General features: G+C 41.0%; 1 protein-coding gene across 2 annotated transcripts in view; it reads right to left on the bottom strand.

Moving 5' to 3' along the window:
• Window positions 1-22,670, bottom strand: part of LOC126295244 (zinc finger protein 664-like) — a 179,728-nt gene that overhangs the window by 74,581 nt on the left and 82,477 nt on the right. The window contains exons 5-6 of one of the 2 annotated variants that reach the window (XM_049987599.1): window positions 21,791-21,883; window positions 13,840-13,902 (exon numbers count right to left, since the gene is read on the bottom strand). In XM_049987599.1, coding sequence (XP_049843556.1) covers window positions 13,840-13,902; window positions 21,791-21,883 — 156 coding nt within the window. Of the gene's footprint in view, window positions 1-13,839; window positions 13,903-21,790; window positions 21,884-22,670 lie in introns of those variants that run through there. The other variant, XM_049987600.1, reaches the window with a different exon arrangement.

Here is a 22,670-nt window from a genome sequence, read left to right as displayed (position 1 = left end):
TCAACAAAATCAAAACAAGGGTAATGGAATGTAGTCGAATTAAGTTGGGTGATGCTGAGGATTAGGAAATGAGACACTTAAAGTAGTAAAGGAGTTTTGCAATTTGGGGAGCAAAATAACTGATGATGTTCAAAGTAAAAATGGTTCAAATGGCTCTGAGCACTATGGGTCTTAACATCTGTAGTCATCAGTCCCCTAGAACTTAGACCTACTTGAACCTAACTAACCTAAGGACATCACACACATCCATGCCCGAGACAGGATTTGAACCTGCGACCGTAGCAGTTACGCGGTTCCAGACTGAGCGCCTTAACCGCGAGACCACCGCGACCGGCGATGGTCGAAGTAGAGAGGATATAAAATGTAGACTGGCAATGGCAAGGAAAGCGTTTCTGAAGAAGAGAAATTTCTTGACATAGCGTACAGATTTAAGTTTCAGGAAATCATTTCTGCAAGTATTTGTATGGAGTGTAGTCATGTATGGAAGTGAAGCATGGACAATAAATTGTTTGGACAAGAAAAGAATAGAAGCTTTTGAAATGTGGTGCTACAGAATAATGCTGATGATTAGATGGGTTGATCACATAACTAATGAGGAGGTACTGAATAGAATTGGGGAGGAGTTTGTGGCACAACTTGACAAGAAGAAGGGACCGGTTGATAGGACATGTTCTGAGGCATCAAGGGATCACCAATTTAGTACTGGAGGGCAATGTGGATGCTAAAAATTGTAGAGGGAGACCAATAGATGAATACACTACGCAGATTCAGAAGGATGAAGGCTGCAGTAGGTACTGGGAGATGAAGCAGCTTGCACAGGATAGAGTAGCATGGATAGCTGCATCAAACCAGTCTCAGGACTGAAGACCACAACAACAACACAGCGCTTAAAATTTGTCATCTTACAAGAATGTAGTCTTGACATCAATCTCGGATGGGACTTTTTGAAAGCTTCTCAGACAATTATAGATTGTGGTCGATTGAAGATTATGCTAGACGAGATGAGATACTGTGGACAGGAAGATGTGCATCCAAGTGTGTGGACATTGTGTGTGGTGGATGAAGTGACTATTCCTCTGGTCAGCACTAGAAAGGTAACTGTCATGTGTCGTGCCATGCATCAACCCATGGAATTGTAGTGGAATGTAAATGAAGCATACCACTGGAGAATAACTTCATCATCCCAATCTCTGTTGTCTAGTTTAAGAACGGATTCATTGAATTGTGGATAGTTAACTGTCGCCAAGAACTGCAGATCCTTCCAAGACGCATGTGCATAGCAAACGCTGAGCCATTAATTGCAGAACAGCTGATCATCATAGAAACCTCCCATGCCAAGTCTGTTGGTGAAATTAGCACTGCCACTATGAGTCAAGATCTTCTAGCTTGACTATCACCAAACCTCACTAAGGAACAACAGAAGAAGCTACTTTCCATTCTCCAAGAGTTCTTTGACAATACACTAGACTGTCTGAAGGAGGCTCAGTTTTTTTAACGATGGACATGTATTCAGGATACTGGCAAATCGAAGTAGATGAGGCTGATCGCGAGAAAACTGCATTCATCACCCCTGAGGGGCTGTATGAGTTTAAGGTAATGCCATTTGGTTTGTGTAATGCACCAGCAACATATGAATGGATGATGGATCATTTTCTACGTCACCTGAAGTGGACAATGTGTCTTTGTTATTTAGATGACATTATAGAGACATTTGAAGAACATATAAAAAGAGTGAGGGCTGTTCTTAATTGTATCCAACACGGCAGACTGAAACTTAATCCAAGAAAGTGTCTTTTTGGAGAAAAAGAAATCAAAATACTTGGACACCTTGTGTCAAATGAAGCTGTGTGGCCAGACCCAGAAAAGGTGAGAGTTATAACGGAATTTCCTATTCCTAATAGTATTAGAGAAGTGCGAAGCTTCCTCAGATTATGTTCTTATTACCATCATTTTATTAAAGACTTTTTTATCAAATCCAGGCCACTCCAAGAGTTGTTAAAAGTTATGCTAAATTTACCTGGGGTGGTGCTCAACAAGATTCTTTCGATGTGCTGTGAAAAGCTCTTACAACTGACCCTGTACTTTGTCTATATGATGAGAGAGCAGTTTGTTCTGTGCTCTTGTATGTGCAAGTGCTGAATAAACCTTCATTAAGTGAAGCTAGTGTTCATCATTCAGGTAATTACACCTTCTATGTGACAATATATACATCTTCTCTACCTCCTAAGCTTGCATTAATGGAATGCTAACATCACATAAGCTACCACAATTCCAGTTCTTCTTGCACATTCTTATTTCTGCAGCCTCTTTAATTACGAAATCCCAGTATTTAAGAGCCTGGGACAAAGCTTTAAATAATCAGTGACCAACCAGAAACCATCTACGTGTTATGTAAGGCCACCACAGCAGCAATTCCGACAATCACTTGCTTGTGATGAAGACAATGTCAAAAGGTCAACGTTTTTTTCTGTCAAAAGGTCAAGGTTTCATCCTTTGGCAAAAGTCTGAGAATGTTTCATACAACAGCAGTGTCACAAACGACTTATTTTCACACAGCTTTCCTCTCTGTGGGGTTATTGCATGACAGGTTTTTTGAACTGGAAAAGCCATGTATGAAATATGCACAGCTGCGAATTTGTCAGGATAAGATCACATTAAACATCACATAAGGCCAGCAGGAGTGAATAATGTTTCACAAAGACCAAGATCATGTTAAAGGTCACATAAGGTTGGCATGGGTAAATAAAATTTTACAAAGACCAGCCTGGCAATCATCAAACAAAGGATACAACACAGAAAGTATGAATTGGATACTAACGCAACCTTTTATCATAAAACTGTCATCTCTTTCCATCTACAGCTTTCTCAACAGCTAAACAAAGAAATCTGAGTGACTTGCAAAAAGGCAAAGATTAATGTCACCTCATGGAACAGCATGCACTGTCATCAATATATTGGACCAGAATATGGATGAAGGAGGCAATTCAGCTCTTAATAAAGGACTGAATTCATTCCCACACCACATAATTCACCTATCATGTGGAGTGGTATAGGCAGTATGGCATTTCTCACAAGATGAGGCCAACAAGGTAACACCCTGCATTGCAGAAAGACGAAGACTTGTGGTACTTCTGCCTGACAAGGGAAATGCCATGCCTGTTCTTAAGACCACTGAATATCACAGCAAAAACGGATCACTGTTGAAAGATAGTACACAAATGCCTGAAATGGGACCCTACTCTTTCATAAATTAGAAAAACAGAGGTGCTCCTGAAGAATTCATGTCTGCCAGATGATGTCATAAAAAAACTTAGAGCATGAGCTCCTAGATCTCCCTGGTTGTACCGATTACCTGAGCTCCATAAGGGAAATATTTCTTTGAGGCCAATTGTTGGCACAACTAGTCCTTGTACTTACAGACTGACCAAATATTTAATTAGCTGACGACTCAAATAGCTGGCCACTGTGAATTTCACATCAAAACTCTCGCTGAGAAAATTAAACAGATTAGAATTTGCTCAGAAGTCAGCCTGACTGTTGTCTCACTATTTAAGAAACTTTCCCTGGAGGACATAATGAAATTGTTTGCAGAGCATTTTCCTACTGAAAAGGTAAAGTTGTTTTGACATGTTATGATAACCACCTACTTCGTATATGGTGGTAAATTTTATGAAATGATGGACATAACAGCTATGGGTTCTCTGTTGTCTCATGCAATGACCAATTTTTTATTGGCCATTTTGAGGAACATGTATTAAATTTATCTCCCCTTCATGCACCTTCATTTTATCATTATGCTGATGATGCATTTATGGTCTTTCCACATAACATAGAAACTCTTGAGCACTTCATTGAACATATAAACAGTATGCACCCCAACATCCAGTTCACTGTCAAGACAGTGAAAGAAGTAAGGCTGATATTTGTAGATGTTTTCATACAGTAAAAGTAAGAGGGCCACCTTGGCCGCTGAGTGTACTGAAAGCCAGCACATACTGATTTATATCTTAGAGTCCAAAGTTTTCAGCATGCAGTCAAGAAGACAGCAGTTTAAAAAAAATTGGTACACAGAACAAGAACTGTTTCCCACGAGGACCACTTGAATTCGAAAATTAATCATTTGAAGTATGTGTTCCGAAACAATGGCTGTGGTTCATGTTATATGAAGGCAGTGCTCTCCAAGAAATGGGATTTGAAAATGTTGAACATTCACATGGTAAACAACCAGTCATATTCCTTCCTTTCTGTGGTGCTACATCCAGCGAAAAGGCAGAATCTTGGAAAGATGAGATATAAGACCTATTTCTGTTTCCCAGTCTCCTACAAAGATAAAGGAGATGCCATGGCCTGTTAAACACAGTCTCAGGATCTCTGACATTTATAACACCCCTCCTGAGTGCAGGAGCAATTACATCGGTCAGTCTATCCCAAACCTTTTCTGACTCCTGTGGAGAACATCAACAGAATATTAAAAATTGAGAACTGGAGAAACCTGCAGTTGCTGAGCACAGCTCCACAAGCCAACACAAAGAAGTGTTTGACAATATAAAAGTTTTGACTGAAGCACATACACACTGGGATTCTGTAATTGAAAAGGCTGTAGAAATAAGAATGTGAGAGGAGAACTTCAATCATGACAGCAGAGATAATCTTAGCAGTGCATGGAAGCAAGTCCACAATCCAAAGCATTAGTAGAGATATTTGTCGCAATATTGATGCTACTATGGGAGCAGTGATACCCCCAGAGCAGACACTGACAGCAATAGCATTATGTAATTACCAACCAAACAGACATCGTCTATGGACTTGATAAGGCCATTGTAGCAGCAGTTTTGACAGTCAGTCTGTAACAAAGACAATGGAGGCAATCATCAAAAGCTTGAGGTTTAACCTAGAACTGATGTCGTAAGAGGTCTGGAAGCCTTCATTCTCACAGATAATAAACACCCTGTATGAAATGCATCACTAATGCATCGCATATGTCTTAGTCAAACACCTATTTAAGAAAGGTGACAAGAGATGTCAATAACTACTGACCTGGTTCACAGCTGACATCATTTTTCAAAAACTCAGAGTTGGTGTATTCTACAATACTACGTCACCTGAGCACCAATAATATCCTTAAAAAGCCACATTTGGATTTAGAAACAGTTGCTCAACTGAGAATGCCATTTACATGTTCACTCCAAAAATTTAACAAGCATCAAACAAAAAAACAGCACTGGTTAGTATTTTCTGTACCTATCTAAAGCAAACTGTGTGAACCATAGTATTCTCCTAGATAAATTGAAATTTTACAGGATTGATGGTCTAGCCAACAAATGGATGTCATATCTAACCAACAGATTGCAAGCAGGAAGTTTTACTTAGTACTTAAATCAATATACTCTGAGGAAAATAATTCTAACTTGGCAGAAATCATGTATGGGAAGCCCCAAGGCTTATATCCACTATCTTGCATCTAATACACTCCTGGAAATGGAAAAAAGAACACACTGACACCGGTGTGTCAGACCCACCATACTTGCTCTGGACACTGCGAGAGGGCTGTACAAGCAATGATCACACGCACGGCACAGCGGACACACCAGGAACCGCGGTGTTGGCCGTCGAATGGCGCTAGCTGCGCAGCATTTGTGCACCACCACCGTCAGTGTCAGCCAGTTTGCCGTGGCATACGGAGCTCCATCGCAGTCTTTAACACTGGTATCATTCCGCGACAGCATGGACGTGAACCGTATGTGCAGTTGACGGACTTTGAGCGAGGGCGTATAGTGGGCATGCGGGAGGCCGGGTGGACGAATTGCTCAACACGTGTGGCGTGAGGTCTCCACAGTACATCAATGTTGTCGCCAGTGTCGGCGGAAGGTGCACATGCCCGTCGACCTGGGACCGGACCGCAGCGACGCATGGATGCACGGCAAGACCGTAGGATCCTACGCAGTGCCGTAGGGGACCACACCGCCACTTCCCAGCAAATTAGGGACACTGTTGCTCCTGGGGTATCGGCGAGGACCATTCGCAACTGTCTCCATGAAGCTGGGCTACGGTCCCGCACACCGTTAGGCCGTCTTCCGCTCACGCCCCAACATCGTGCAGCACGCCTCCAGTGGTGTCGCGACAGGCGTGAATGGAGGGACGATGGAGACGTGTCGTCTTCAGAGATGGGAGTCGCTTCTGCCTTGGTGCCAATGATGGTCGTATGCATGTTTGGTGCCATGCAGGTGAGCGCCACAATCAGGACTGCATACGACCGAGGCACACAGGGCCAACACCCGGCATCATGGTGTGGGGAGCGATCTCCTACACTGGCCGTACACCTCTGGTGATCGTCGAGGGGATACTGAATAGTGCACGGTACATCCAAACCATCATCGAACCCATTGTTCTACCATTCCTAGACTGGCAAAGGAACTTGCTGTTCCAACAGGACAATGCACGTCCACATGTATCCGGTGCCACCCAATGTGCTCTAGAAGGTGTAAGTCAACTACCCTGGACAGCAAGATCTCCGGATCAGTCCCCCATTGAGCATGTTTGGGACTGGATGAAGCGTTGTCTCACGCGGTCTGCACGTCCAGCACGAACGCTGGTCCAACTGAGGCGCCAGGTGGAAATGCCATGGCAAGCTGTTCCACAGGACTACATCCAGCATCTCTGCGATCGTCTCCATGGGAGAATAGCAGCCTGCATTGCTGCGAAAGGTGGATATACACTGAACTACTGCCGACATTGTGCATGCTCTGTAGCCTGTGTCTATGTGCCTGTGGTTCTGTCAGTGTGATCATGTGATGTATCTGACCCCAGGAATGTGTCAATAAAGTTTCCCCTTCCTGGGACAATGAATTCACGGTGTTCTTATTTTAATTTCCAGGAGTGTATAAAACAAGCAGAATTAATTTTTTTTGCAGGTGACACTAATAATCAGTCCATGCATACATCTGTAAACAGGACATGCTGAACAATGTTCCTCAAAGTGTCACTGATTAAATTTCTGCTAATGGTATCAGAACAAAAAATAAAAAAATAAAAATAATTTCAGTTCTAGGGCTACTACAGCACTGACATGTGTAACGCATGGTGGGGACATAATAAACAGGGTCGTTATATTAATGAGAATTTAAACTGGAAAACTGAAAAAGTTTCTCCTTGACAACTCCTATTCTCTAGAAGCACTTTTATTACTGTTATGTGTAAAAGGGGAAGGGCAGCAATCACCAACTCACATCTGAATATTTAAAAAATCTTTTTAATGTTGAGCATGCAGCCATTTTTACAAATTAATTTGTAATGTGAAAATAAAATGACTCATTTCACATCGTCACAATGTACTGCGCAAAATGATCAATGGAACATGAAACTAACCATCTATCTACTTCATGGTTAAAGTACACTGACACTGCCAGAAAAACAAACCTGAGACAAAGCAAAATGCAAGGTTGTGGGAGAAGACTGGATTACCAGCAAAACATCGGGCACGAGTTAATGAGAGTGGAAAGCTAGGAGCATTATATGTGATAAAGGTGGGAGGAGATGGCATAAAATAGCCAGGTCAGAAATGAAACATATAGAAAACTAAAAGAGGATGAAAAAAGGAACAGTTACTGTGAAGAAATGCTGAGACCAAAGAAATTAGCATAAATTAAGGGTCGATGGATGGTGATAACCGAGGACATGTTGTGGCACCAGTTCCCACATGCAGAATTCTGAGAAACTGGTGTATGGGGGTAGAATCTAGATGGCACATGTTGTGAAACAGAAACCAAGGTCATAACTATCATGTTGCAGAGCATGTTCTGCAACAGGATATTGTGTGATGTCAGTATACACCCTCTGTATATGCCTATTCATCCTAACTGAAACTTCATGGTAGTCATGCCACTGTAAAACGCTGAACAGTGTTTATATAGCAGCTGGAATACAGCCTTGTCAACATGGCTATGACTGCCTTAAATCATGCCCTGAAATAAGATCCAACATTTTCCCCTCCCTAGCTAGAATAGATTTTCGTTACCCTCCCAGTCTCCTCAGTATCCTTGACAGACTCTATGCTCCAGCTGCACCCATATCTCTACCCTACAGCTCCTACCCCTGCAACTGTTCATGCTGTAAGACTTGCCCTATGCAACTTCCTGCCACCACCTATACCAGCTTTGTGTCTGGGGAAACAAACTATCAAAAAGATAGCCCCTTGTGAAATGACACATGTTGTATACCAGCTGTTGACAGCCCCCTGTGAAATGACACATGTTGTACTCCAGCTGTTATGTAAACACTGTTTGGCCTTTTACATTGATATGACTACCACCAAGTTATCAGTTAAGATAAATAGGCATAAGTGGAGAGCGTATACCGGCAACATACAACATTCTGTTGCAGAGATTGCTCTACAACATGGCAGTCATGACCTTAGTTCCTGTTTCACCATACATGCCATCTGGATTCTTCCCCTGGAGACTAATTCTAAGAACTCTATAAGTAGAAACTAACACCATAACATGTCCTTGGTTTTCACTACCCACCTGACCTTAATTTACATTAATTTCTTTGGTCTCAGCATTTCTTCACAGTAACTATTCCTTTCTTGAATCATTTTTAATTTTCTTTATCTTTCATTTTCTGACTTGTCTGTATTTTGCCGACCCCCTCCATCTCTGTCACATACAATGCACTTAGCTTTCTGCTCTCATTAGCTCATGCACAATGTGTTGGCAGTAATTTCCATCTTGCATATGACACCATTTACCACCTTTAAGCTCTCAGGTTGTCAAATTTCCTCTGGTGCAGTCCCTAACAACCAGTATTTCTTTCTCATCCAATCCATAAGTCTCCCCTGCCTGGGAGAGGAGTGTGGAGGAGAATTGGAGGAGGGATGACTTCTGAGCAACTATTTTGAGCTCTACCCCTTTTCCTAAACCTCACCAGTCCTTTTCCTTCACCCATCTTCCTTCCCCTTCAACCCTCTTGCCACAAGGAGTCACTGGCTCTGAAAGCTTGCAAGCTGTAATACCTTTATGCATGTGCAATGCCACAGCCACTTAGTGAGTAGATTTTTTATCTATACAATTACATAGTATTTTCAAAATAAATGTTATGATGGTTTTGATATTAAATCTCATAAAATACTACATCTCATCAATGCAGTTGCGGTGTGGCTGGCAGCAATGTGAGTAAAATACTTCATTACTTTAGAGAGATGTACTGGCATGTTGGTTGAAGAAATCCTTTTCAAACACAGTGCCATTTGACTGTTTTATTGTTTATTAATGTACAGCCCAGATTTTGGCCTTTTATGCCATCTTCATGTGTTTGATTTTACGAGTATGTCTTTTTTTTTTTTCAGGACACTTAACATGTCAGACTTCAAGTTGGCCATAATTTAAGCTTTGAAGCTTTGAACTTGACATGTTAAGTGTTCTCCAATATATGTTAAAGACAAAATCAGATGCTTGAAAATGGCAGAAGAGTATGCAACCTGGGTTGTACTTAAATAAACAACAAAACAGTCAAACGGCAGTGTGTTCCTTTAAAAAGTATTGTATGATTGTTGCTTAGTAACATTAAAAACTTGCCAAAATTGTTACTGTGTGGTTATGCCAGCAGGCCATTGAAGCTGCATTAATTCTGCAGTCTAAATTTGCAGTGTATCATTTATGTTAATAATCATTACATTTGTTGTTGTTGTTGTTGTGGTCTTCAGTCCTGAGACTGGTTTGATGCAGCTCTCCATGCTACTCTATCCTGTGCAAGCTGCTTCATCTCCCAGTACCTACTGCAACCTACATCCTTCTGAATCTGCTTACTGTATTCATCTCTTGGTCTCCCTCTACGATTTTTACCCTCCACGCTGCTCTCCAATACTAAATTGGTGATCCCTCATTACATTAACTGAACTATTTATGAGTATAAAGCTTTTTAAATCAACAGAACATCCCTTCCAAAAATGCATTCAGTATCATCTTCCAATACAATATATTTTTTATTTTTTTTTTTGTCCTGGATATCTCCATGTTATCTACATCTGATACTCTGCAAACCACATGGTAGTGTATGGCAGAGGATATGTCCCATTGTACCAGTTATTACAATTTCTTCTGTTCTCTTCATGTATGGAGCATTGGTGGAATGAGTGTTTGAATGCATTTGTGCATGCAGTAATTATTCTATTATCCTCATGATACCTGTTTGACCAAGCTGATTCTTGGAACTTTGTTGATAAGACTTTCTCAAGGCAATTTATGTCTGTCTTCAAGAGGCTGCCACTTCAGTTCCTTCAGTATCTCTGTAAGACTCTTCCATGGATTAAACAAACCTGTGACCATTCATGCTGCCCTGCTCTGTACACATTCAATAGCCCAGGTTAGCCCTAATTGGTAAGGGTCCCACACAGTTAAGCAATATTCTAGGATGGATCGCACATGATTTGTAAACAATCTCTTTTGTAGACTGATTGCACTTCCCCAGTATTCTAGCAATAAACCAGTCTATAATTTGCTTTACTGATGACTGAACCTATGTTATCATTCAATTTCATATCCCTAGAAAGTGTTACAACCAGGTATTTGTGTGAGTTGGCTGATTCCAACAGTGACTCACTGATATTATAGTTATAGGGTACTACTTTTTCATTTTGTGACGTGCACAATTTTACATTTCTGAGCATTTGGAGCAAGTTGCCAATCTCTGGACCATGTCAAAATCTTATCTAGATCTGACTGAATATTTATGCAGCTTCTCTCCAAATGGTACTTCATTATAAATAACTGCACCATCTACAAAAAACCTGATTTTGCTAGAAATATTGTCTGCAAGGTTGTTAATATACAACATGAATAGCAAGGGTCCCAACCCACCGCCCTCAGTCTCAGCTGAAGTTACTTCTACATCTGACGATGACTCTCCGGCCAAGATAACATTCCTGTGTCCTCCCTACTAGAAAGTACTCAATACAGTCACAAATTTCACTTGATACCCATAAGATTATACCACTGACAACAAGAGACTGAAGAGCACTCAGAGTGTCAGTACAGGCAAGGAATTTAGCAGACATGACACATCTCATTTGCTCCATCACAATCGAGAGTACATATTTCGAATTAAATTTTCGCTCTGCAGCAGAGTGTGTGCCGATACGAAACTTCCTGGCAGATTAGAACTGTGTGCTGGACCAAGACTCGAACTCGGGACTGCCTTCTTTGGGCAAGTGCTCTATCAACTGAGCTACCTAAGCATGATTCACAATCTGTCCTTACAGCTTCACTTCTGCCAGTACCTGGTCTGCTACCTTCCAAACTTCACAGAAGTTCTCCTGCGAAACTTGCAGAACTAGCACTCCTGGAAGAAAGGATATTGTGGAGACATGGCTTTGCCACAGCGTGGGGGAAGTTTCCAGAATGATATTTTCACTCTGTAGCAGAGTGTGCACTGATATAAAAGTTCCTGGTAGATTAGAACTGTGTGCCAGACCAAGACTCGAAATCGGGACCTTTGCCTTTCATGGGCAAGTGCTCTACTATCTGAGCTACCCAAGCATGACTCATGACCCACCCTCACAACTTCACTTCTGCCAGTACCTCGTCCCCTACCTTCCAAACTCCACAGACGTTTTACACTGTGCACTTGTAGTCCAGCTGCAATTGAATGAAAGCATTATAAACCTGGAGCACACACGCCCTGTCCTGTTAGGATCCTTTCCCTTCAAGTCCTTCAAGTGTGGTAACCATGAAAGCATGGAGGCAAAAATGACACCCAAAAACTAAAGTTTTTAAAAGGGACGATGGTGTTCGACACATGCAATTCAAGTAAATTAAAAATATGATGAGAACAATTGAAATGAACACACATAACTTCTCTGCAGAAAACATAAAACCAGTCTTTACAGCCCTCTCCTCCAGCATGTAGCAAGTGTGCACAAACATACGAGATCCTCTATGCTCGGAATATAAGGAGGTTTTAAAAAAAAAATCTAAACATACCATCAAGCACAATATGGCTTTCTTAAACTATAGCATTTGCAAGATTTTAAAATGTTATACAACACCTGGATGTGCATGTACATCTGAGACAGCAACAGTCTCCTGAGGTATGCCTTGCTACTCTGTATTCCATCTATTCATCATAGAACATCCAAGACACATATTACTTCAGAGCTCATTAACATGCTAAAAATATAGCACCTTCTAAATTCTGTTACGTGAATATACAACCTCATCAGACATAATTTTCCATCACTTTGATATACCCAACAGAAAAGTGAATATACTGCTGGGAAAAAAATAGTACACTAGAGGTTTCCAGTTTACTCATGACTTATTGTTGCAACAGTGCATATGGATTACATGAAATTGTTGCATTTACAGATCAATAGCACAAACGGTTCTGAGGTATCATGTATAGACGCATCCTAAGACACCCATATTGGTATGTAGTGTAGCCTCCACAGGCAACAATACAGGTGTTAACTTTGAAATCTAGTCAGTCATACAGATGGTGAATACTCTCCTGCAATATATTATGCCATATCCACATGGCCTGTTCACATAATTATGTGTGAGTTGCTGGTTGATGAGTCACAAGTCTCATTTCTTATTCCACTGTATCCCACATGTGCTAATCTGGATACAAGCCCAGAGATAACACTGGCCAGGGAAGTTGCAACATGTCTTGCAGAGCATGTTGACTTTCACAGGGAGTATATTGGTGAGCATTACCATTTTGCAAAAACATATCACATCCCCATTGCAAGAATGGCAAAAGAACAGGTCTAACAACATTCTGCATGTAATGAGCACTGATTAGCTTTCCCTCCAGAAACATAGAAAGCGAACAAGAGTTGTAGCTTGTCCCTTCCCAGGCCATGAGGCTTGGGGTGGGGATAGTGTGTCTGGGATGAATGCACTCTACAGCACAGCGATTACAAGGTCTACGTCGTACACTTGTGTGGAGGTAGAAATCGTCTTCACTGCTGAAGACCGTGGCATGCCATTCAATCTGCCAAGTGATCCTCCAATGGCACCAGTCGATCCACGCACATTGATGCTGTTGTGTGAGTGACGTGTGTGTCCATAGCCCCACTGATAATAATCAGTTCACAACAGTATGTCTGGGCTTGCAAGCTGTCTTATCCGTATTGCCATAGCTGAACAATCTGCCATTGTTTCCCTTACAACAAAACAATACTGGCAGGTGCCAGTGGCATGTTGATGTCCAGAATGTTGTCTAAGGGTGTGAGACTGTCATGCGACTTCTGATACCAACACTGTTGCTCAACAGATACAGCACATCCAATATGTGTGGCAGTTCTCTGACAGGACCACCCTCCAATGGGAAGGCCCCCAAACTGATCCCTCTCAGGATAACAGAGTCGGCTGTAGGAAGCATGAATGCATCTCTGTGGCATGGTTGCCTGCTTTCTTCACTCACCTGCACCACACTGAGCATTCTGTGAGCATACCATATTAAAGGGTAAACACAGGTGTCCCACATGATGAAAACATTTTCAATGTATCTACTATCCCCCATGCAGCATACGCTATCATCACATCAAAACTGACATCATCTTTCCAAGTAGAACTTTAATTCATGTTACAAGAATATTTCCAAAGTTATTTACTCAAACATTCATACAGAATCAGTCAGTCAACAGCTCATAAGGACTTTGGCTCTTTATCAACTGTGTCAGTGTACACAGCACCAGAATATTTTAAATTGTCATGATTTTAAAGAATGTCACATAAAGCTCTCAATACATGTTTCATCTTTCTCCTCTTAAATATAATTTTATTTGCTAGTAAAAAAGCATGTGGCAGCAAAAAGTAATAAGAAAAATGTATGGCTTACCTCACCATCTGTTACACTCAATGGATCACACTCATCAGGATGATCATTCTCTGATGCCAAGACCTGCAGAAATGGAAGAGAATCAATACAAAAATAAAAATGTATTTAATTGACAACATAGTATCAAAGCTTTCTCTTTCCTTTTATGTTGTATATTAAACTAGTCTCACTATTATTTGCTTTTAAATATCTTATTTTGTAGTTATTATGCATGGGAAGTCAAAGATAAAATACAAACAGTTGCTCTATGACGCATCTCATCCTACTGTAGACACAAAGTTACTGACATAATTATATTGCCACAAGCATGTATTGATGTAGTCTAGCCAAATAAATGACAGTAAGTGACATTAGTCCCATAAATCAGCTACATAGTTTAAATAATCTGACATAAGATACTTATTAATGACACCGTGCTCCTGAATTAGGTCATAGGAAACTTTTAATCAGTCATGTTTTCGGCGCAGCCAGACTTTACATAGTTGTAGGCTGCAACCTTTTCCACATACGTTCATTATGTGAAAATGCATTGCCATACATGTGTAAGGTAAATACAAAGTGAAAAAATTGAAACATGCAGTTTTTGGCACATATCAGAACCTAGAAATATGTATTTGTTGGTTGTTACTGAAAAATCGTTCCCTGCTGACTATAACAGTCTAGATTCACAATTTAAGCGAGGAAGATAAGGTTTAATGTCCCATCTACATTGAGGTCATTAAACATGGAGCACAAACTCTGATTTTGTCAAGGACAGGGGAAGGAAATCCCCTGTGCACTTTGAAAGGAACCATCCCAGCATTTTGCCTGGAGCAATTCAGAGAAATCGTGGAAAACCTAAATCTGAATGGCCAGATGCACATTTGAACTGTCATCCTCCTGAATGTGGGTCCAGTATGCAAACCACTGCACAAACTTGCTTAGTTTCACGGGTGAGCTGTCATGACAGAAAACTTAGTCAAAAGTTTGTGGAAAGTTTAATGCTGATTTCTTAGAAAATTCAAACTGGGAAAATAATGAGCCTGAAACATTATTCTGCTCTTACAATCTGACTGAAGTATACACTTTCTGAAGTATATGCAGCAAGATCAGATCCAATCCAATAGATGTAATTTTTACAGACAGAGCTCAGCTGAAAAAACTTAAAATTTGCCTCACTGTTGATGTTCTACACAGAGACCATGATTGATACAAAGCAAAAATGTGTGACCCACTGTCCAAGTGACTAAATGGCAGACTACAAACCCTCAATCAGTAATTAAGATTTTTATTCTGTCACTTGCCCACTTTTGTGGTCTTGCGGTAGTGTTCTCTCTGCCAGAGCATGGGGTGCTGGGTTCGATTCCCGATGGGGTCAGGGATTTTTACCTACCCTGAGGTGACTGGGTATTGTGGTGTGGCCCTCATCATCATAATTCATCCCCATTATGGTTGGTGGATGGCAACGGCAAATCACCTCCATTAAGACCTTGCGTAGTACGGAGGTGCAGGTCTGCATTATTCCCCTATGCTCTGTCAAAAAGCATGGGACTTCTTCTGTCACTTACGACTTCTATCATTACTGGAAAGTATAGATTAGATTAGACTAATACTCATTCCATAGATTATAAATGCAACACATTTCAATAGTGTGGAAGATATCCGTTTAACAAAAGTATTCTTTACATAACATAATTCAATTTTTTAAATAATGGGTAAATTAGTAATTTATATCTAATAATTCATCTACTGAGCAGAAGAGGCTGTCATTCAGAAATCTTTTTGTTTTAAATGCAGGTTGGCTATCTGTCAGACTTTTGATGCTATTTGCTCAATGACCAAACATGTACTAAAGCTATTGTGGGTATATCTAGTTCCTTAAATAAATGTCACCAAGATGATTTTGGGTGGACTTCAGCAATTATCCTGATCACATGGTTTTGTGCAATAAACACTTTTACCTTAATGATGAATTACCCCAAAATATGACTTCACATTAAAGCAGTGAATGAAAACAGACATAGTAAGCGAATTTACTGATACATTTATCACCAAAATTTGCAATCAGCCAATCATCAATGTGTTTCTTCCAATTTAATATCTAGTTAATGTGTGCACCCAAAAGTTTTCAGTGTTCTGCCTCAGCTACATACTTCTATTCAAAGTTGGTATTTATTACTGGTGTTATGCCCTTTACTGTACAATAGTGTATATACTTTGTTTTATCAGAACTTAATGAGAATCCAATCTGCAGACAACCACTTAATAATATTCTGAAAAACATTATTTTTACAATTTACTCATGTAATTCTTGTTTGTTGGGTGCAATTACCATACCTGTATCATCAGCATAAAAGAACTATGTAGCTTTGCATATTAGTCAATATAAAGTGGCAAGTCAATAATATGCATTTTTTAGAACAATAATGGACCTAATATTGAACCATGTGGGATCCCATTCTTGATACCTCCCAAGTCTGAATAATCAGCTGATTTTTGTGCATTATGTGAATTGGTCATTTCAACCATCTGCACCCTTCCAGTTAAATAAGAATTAAATTATATCTGCACTGTCCCACTCATACCTTAATGCATCCGCTGATCTAGAAAAATTCCACCATTTACACAGTCAAAAGCCTTTGAGAGATCACAAAAAATCCCCAAGAGTGACGTTTGGTTATTCACAGCATTTAATGTGTGTTCAGTGAAGACATACTCGTATACCCCTTTTCTGCTCGAAATCCTTTCTGAAAACCAAACTGACAGTTTGTTATAAATGTGTGAAACTACTCTTGAATACATTACTTTTTCAAGAATTTAGGATGAAACTTTTAGAAGTGATATTGGGTAGCAGAAGTTGGCATCAGACCTACCCCCATTTTTATTATTAGGTAACATGAAAAATGCGAAGCAGCTAGCTTTAGAATCCATATTAAAGTATAGAGCGACTTTTAAGTGACTGAGTAAGTCATTCAGACGTTGCAGAAGGGCGTGAGAGTACTCTCTTGGTAAGTCAAAACTCGTTATGATAACATTTTTGAGACTCGAGGCTGAAATACAGATATTTTTAAAAAATGTATGATCACTGAATTTCTTTAAGGCATAATACCCAGTCTGTTTAAGTGGACTGATAAGCCAGAACATTATGACCACTGATCTACTATCAATATAAACCTGTTCTAGCAACAATAGTGTCATCCGAGGAGGAAAAACCACTGGTCACACACAAACAGTACAGGTTGTATCAGTGAGCATGCTGTCCATGTGTAGTATGAGGAACAAGTGCCATCTATCTGAGTTTGACCGAGGGCAGATTGTGATGGCTCAGAAGCTCACCACCACCATTTTCGAAATGCACACCTTGTTGGATGTTCCAACGTGTGGTGAAACCAAGCTGAAACATGTCCAGAAGTAATGGGGTTTTGCAGCCATCCATCATTGCAGATGTTGGATGTTACAGGCTGGGCATACTGGTAGAACGGGACATGTGGCGAACTGTGACAGAACTACCATCAAACTATCATGCTGGGCAGTTAGAAGTATCTGTGAACACGCAGTGCACTGAACACTCCTAAAAATGTGCCTCTGCAGCTGACAGCCCATGCATATGCCAATATTAACACCACAACATTGGCAACCATGACTAAAATAGGCACATGACCATCAGCAATGGATGTAGGCACAGTGGCAGAGCATTGCTTGGTCTGATGTACCCTGATATCTTCTTCATCATGCTAATGGGAGGGCACAAATACTTCATATTCCAGCAGAAAAGCTCCTTGACACCTGTACTGTGGAATGGAGACAAGCTGCGATGGCTTCATTATGCTTTGCGGAACATTCATGTGGGAATCTGTGGGCATCTGTGGGTCTTGTGGAGCTCTTGCAAGGCACCAACATGGTCTACGAATATAGTACACTGGCTGCAGAGGTAAACCCCTTCATGACAATTGTGATTCCAACTGGCAGTTGTGTTTCCCAACAAAATTATGTGCCATGTCACAAGACCAGGAGTGTGATGGAGTTGTACAGGGTGCACAGTGATGAGTTCATATTGCTGTGCTGGTCCCCAAACTCATCAGGTCAGAACCCAACTGAACATATCTAGGATGTGATTGAACATGACATCAAAGGTCATCATCCCCCTGCCCGGAATTTACGCGAATTAGGTAACCTGTGTGTCCAGATGTGATGTCATCTCCCTCTGGCAACCTACCAAGGCCTCAATGCTTCCATGCCATGACACATACCTGCTGTTATCCATGCCAAAGGTGGACATACTGGCTATTAGTTATTTCTGAGTCATCAGTCTTCTGACATGTTTCATGCAACCCACAACAAATTCCTTTCCTGCGACTCTCAGAGTAGCAACTGCAACCTACAATCTCAATTACTTGCTGGATGTACTCCAGTCTCTGTCTTCTACAGTTTTTGCCATCTACAGTTGTAGTAACATGGAAGTCATTTTTTGATGTCTTAACAGATGTCCTATCATCTTGTCCCCTCTTCAATTCTATGCAGAACCTTCTACTTCCTTACCTTGTCAGTCTACCAAATTTTCAACATTCGGCAGTAGTACCACATCTCAAACGCTTCAAATGTCTTCTGTTCTGGTTTTCCCACAGTCAATGTTTCATTACCATACAATGCTATTCTCCAAACATATGTTCTCAGAAATTTCTTCCACAAATTTGATACTAGTAGATTTCTCTTGGCTAGGAAAGCCCTTTTAGCCAGTGCTAATCTGCTTTTGATGTCCTCCTTGCTCCGTCCATCATTGGTTGTTTTACTGCCTAGGTAGTATAATTCCTTACCTGCATCTACTTTGTGACCATCAAGCCTAAGGTTAAGCTTCTCGCTGTTCTCATTTCTGCTGCTTCACATTAAGTCGTTCTTCAATTTACTCTCAATTCATATTCATACTTATTAGAATGTTCATTCCATTCAGCAGATCATTTAATTCTTCCTTGCTTTCACTTAGGATACCAATGTCATCAGTGAATCATGTCATTGATACCCTTTCACCTTGGGTGTTAATTCCACTCTCGAACCTTTCTTTTATTTCAATTACTGCTTCTTCAATGTACAGATTGAGCAGTAAGGGCGAAAATCTAAATCCCTGTCTTCCACCCTTTTTAATTGAAGCACTTCGTTCTTGGCTATCCACTCTTATTATTCTCTCTTGGCTCTTGGGCATACTGTATATCACCCATCTATATAGAATTTCGAACATCTTCCATCATTTTTTCTGGGTCAACAAATCCTAAGAACATGTCTTGATTTTTCTTTAGTCTTGCTTTCCTTATCAACGGCAACATCAGAACTGCTTCTTGGTGCCGTTACCTTTCCTAATGCCAAACTGATCATCATCCAACACATCCTCAATTTTCTTTTCCATTCTTCTATATATTACTCGTCAGCAACTTGGATGCATGAGCTGTCAAGCTGATTGTACGATAATTCTTGCAGTCTTCGGAATTGTGTGGGTGATATTTTTCCTGCATCAGGTGGTGTGTCGCCAGACACGTACATTTTACACACCAATGTGAATTAGTCCTTTTGTTGCCACTTCACCCAATTATTTTAGAAATCCTGATGGAATGTTAACTATCCCTTCTGCCTTATCTGGTCTCAAGACCTCCAAATCTCTCTTAAACTCTGATTCTAACACTGGATGCCCTCTCTCTTCTAAATTGAGTCCTCTCTCTCTCTTCTACTATCACATCAGACAAATCTTTGTCAGTAGTACCTGCCCCACAGAGGTCTTCAATGTACCCTTTCCACCTACTCACTCTCTCCCCTGCATTTACCAGTCGAATTCCCATTCCACTCTTACTGTTACCACCCTTGCTTTTAATTTCACCGAATGTTAGTTTGACTTTCCTATATTCTGAATGTAAATGTCGTGTGACTGGGGCCTCCCATCGGGTAGACCGTTTGCCGGGTGCACGTCTATCGATTTGACGCCACTTTGGTGACTTGTGCATCAGTTCCTATATGCTGAGCCAGTCCTTTTGATAATCACTTGTTTTTCGATTTCTTCAGATCTCTCATTCTGTCATTTCATGTTAGCTTCCCTGCACTTCCCATTTTTTTCATTTCTCAGCTACTTTCATTTCTGTATTTCTGAATTTCCCTGTTCATTTTTGTACTTCCTCCTGATGTAGTATTCTGTTACCCATCGTTTCTTTGCAGTTACCTTCTTTGTACCTATGTTTTCATTCCAACTCCTGTGACAGTTACCTTCTTTTTACCTATGTTTTCATTCCAACTCCTGTGACTGCCCTTTTTAGAGATGTACATTCCTCTTCACGTGTACTGCCTACTGTGCTATTACTTATTGCTGTATCTATAGCCTTAGGGAACTTGAAGTGTACCTCGTCTTTCCTTATCACTTCCGTGTCCCACTTCTTTGGTTACTGATTCTTCCTCATTAATTTCTTAAACTTCAGCCTACTCTTCATCACTACTGGATTGTGATCTGAGTCTCTACCTGCTTGTGTGTATGCCTTATAATCCAGTATCTGATTTCAGAATCTCTGTCTGACCATGATGTAAACTGGAATCTACCCATATCACCCAGCCTTTACTGAGTATATCTCCTCCTCTTGTGATTCTTGAAAAGATTATTCGCTATAACTAGGTGAAGTCTATTACAGAACTCAATTAGTCTTTCTCCTCCCTCATTCTTTGCCCAAGCCCATATTCTCCTGTAACCGTTTCTTGTACTTCTTCCCTAGAACTGCATTCCAGTCCCCCATGACTATTAGATTTTGATCTCCATTTATGTACCGTATTGCCCTTTCAATACCCTCACACACTCTTTGCATCTCTTCACCTTCAGCTTACGACATCAACATGTGTAAGTGAACTATCATTGTCGGTGTAGGTTTCCTGTTGATTCTGGTAAGAACAACCATATCACAGTAAGACAGTCTCTGCACTACCTTCCTATTCACAATGAGTCCTCCTCCCATTATACCATTTTTTGCTGCTGTTAATATTAGCCTTTATTCATCTGACTAGAGAACTTTGTACTCTTTTCATTTCACTTCACTGACCCCTACTATGTCTAGATTGAGTCTTTGCATTTCCCTTTCTGAGATTTTCTAGTTTAAAAGGCTTCTGACATTCCACACCTCAACTCATAGAACTTTATCCTTTTGTTGATTATGCAATCTCTTCCTCACTGTCACCTCCACTTTGGCTGTCCCCTTCTGGAGATTCAACTTGGGACCGTTCTGCAACCTTTTGCCAGTGGACAGATCAACATGACACTTTTTTCAATTACAGGCTTCATATCCTGGGGATACACATCATGTGTATTTAATGCCATAGCTTCCATTGCCTTCTGCATCCTCATGCTGTTACTCATTGCTCATTCTTCTGTCTTTGAGGGCAGTTGCCCACCCCAAAGGACAAGAGAGTGCCTTGAACCTCTGTCTGCTCCTCCACCCTCTTTGACAAGGCCATTGACAGAATGAAGCTATTAATAATGTTCTGGGTGATCAGTGTATGATCACATTTAATAACTTTTCCACTCTGGAAAATATGACACAATCATATATATATATAAAACTGATTCATTGGAAATACAAGATAAACCAATGTATTCATCTGCAATGCACTAATGATAGTTATTGTGGGTCAGACTCTTTGATAACCCAAGCATACTTCAAGATGTTACATCTGTACTAAATGTGAATTTAAGGCATCCACCACAAAAAAGTAACACACAAAGTAACTACTATCAAGAAGGATGACTAAAAACATGATTGTTCCAAGCTCTGTATATATTCCAGCCCTGACAGTTTGCAAATAAGTTAACCAAAGTGCAATAATACAAGAATGCTGGAAAATTGCTAACAGCTAATCTATGCTTAACTCACTGTGAGGCATCATTTATGTTACATAATTGGCTAATGACATATTTTTACTCCACATGCAATGCATCTATAAAGTGAATGCTTACAAAGTCCTCAGTTTCTTCTGCTTCCAAATTTAGTTCCAGATACTCCCCGACAGACTCAGTGGACCCTGACCTTACCAATGGATCTTCGAGATCCTGAAAAAAGAAAACAAAATTGAAATGAAAAATGTTTATACACTTACATGTACATATAACATGGTGTTCAATAACACACACACACATATACACTCCTGGAAATGGAAAAAAGAACACATTGACAACGGTGTGTCAGACCCACCATACTTGCTCCGGACACTGCGAGAGGGCTGTACAAGCAATGATCACACGCACGACACAGCGGACACACCAGGAACCGCGGTGTTGGCCGTCGAATGGCGCTAGCTGCGCAGCATTTGTGCAACGCCGCCGTCAGTGTCAGCCAGTTTCCCGTGGCATAAGGAGCTCCATCGCAGTCTTTAACACTGGTAGCATGCTGCGACAGCATGGACGTGAACCGTATGTGCAGTTGACGGACTTAGAGCGAGGGCGTATAGTGGGCATGCGGGAGGCCGGGTGGACGAATTGCTCAACACGTGGGGCGTGAGGTCTCCACAGTACATCAATGTTGTCGCCAGTGTCGGCGGAAGGTGCACATGCCCGTCGACCTGGGACCGACCGCAGCGACGCACGGATGCACGCCAAGACGGTAGGATCCTACGCAGTGCCATAGGGGACCGCACCGCCACTTCCCAGCAAATTAGGGACAGTATTGCTCCTGGGGTATCGGCGAGGACCATTCGCAACCGTCTCCATGAAGCTGGGCTACGGTCCCGCACACCATTAGGCCATCTTCTGCTCACGCCCCAACATCGTGCAGCCCGCCTCCAGTGGTGTCGCGACAGGCGTGAATGGAGGGACGAATGGAGACGTGTCGTCTTCAGCG

The sequence above is a fragment of the Schistocerca gregaria genome, chromosome 11 (assembly GCF_023897955.1).
Source record: "Schistocerca gregaria isolate iqSchGreg1 chromosome 11, iqSchGreg1.2, whole genome shotgun sequence".
NCBI classification, from domain to species: Eukaryota; Metazoa; Arthropoda; class Insecta; order Orthoptera; family Acrididae; genus Schistocerca; species Schistocerca gregaria.
This window is presented reverse-complemented; position numbering and strand designations above follow the sequence as displayed.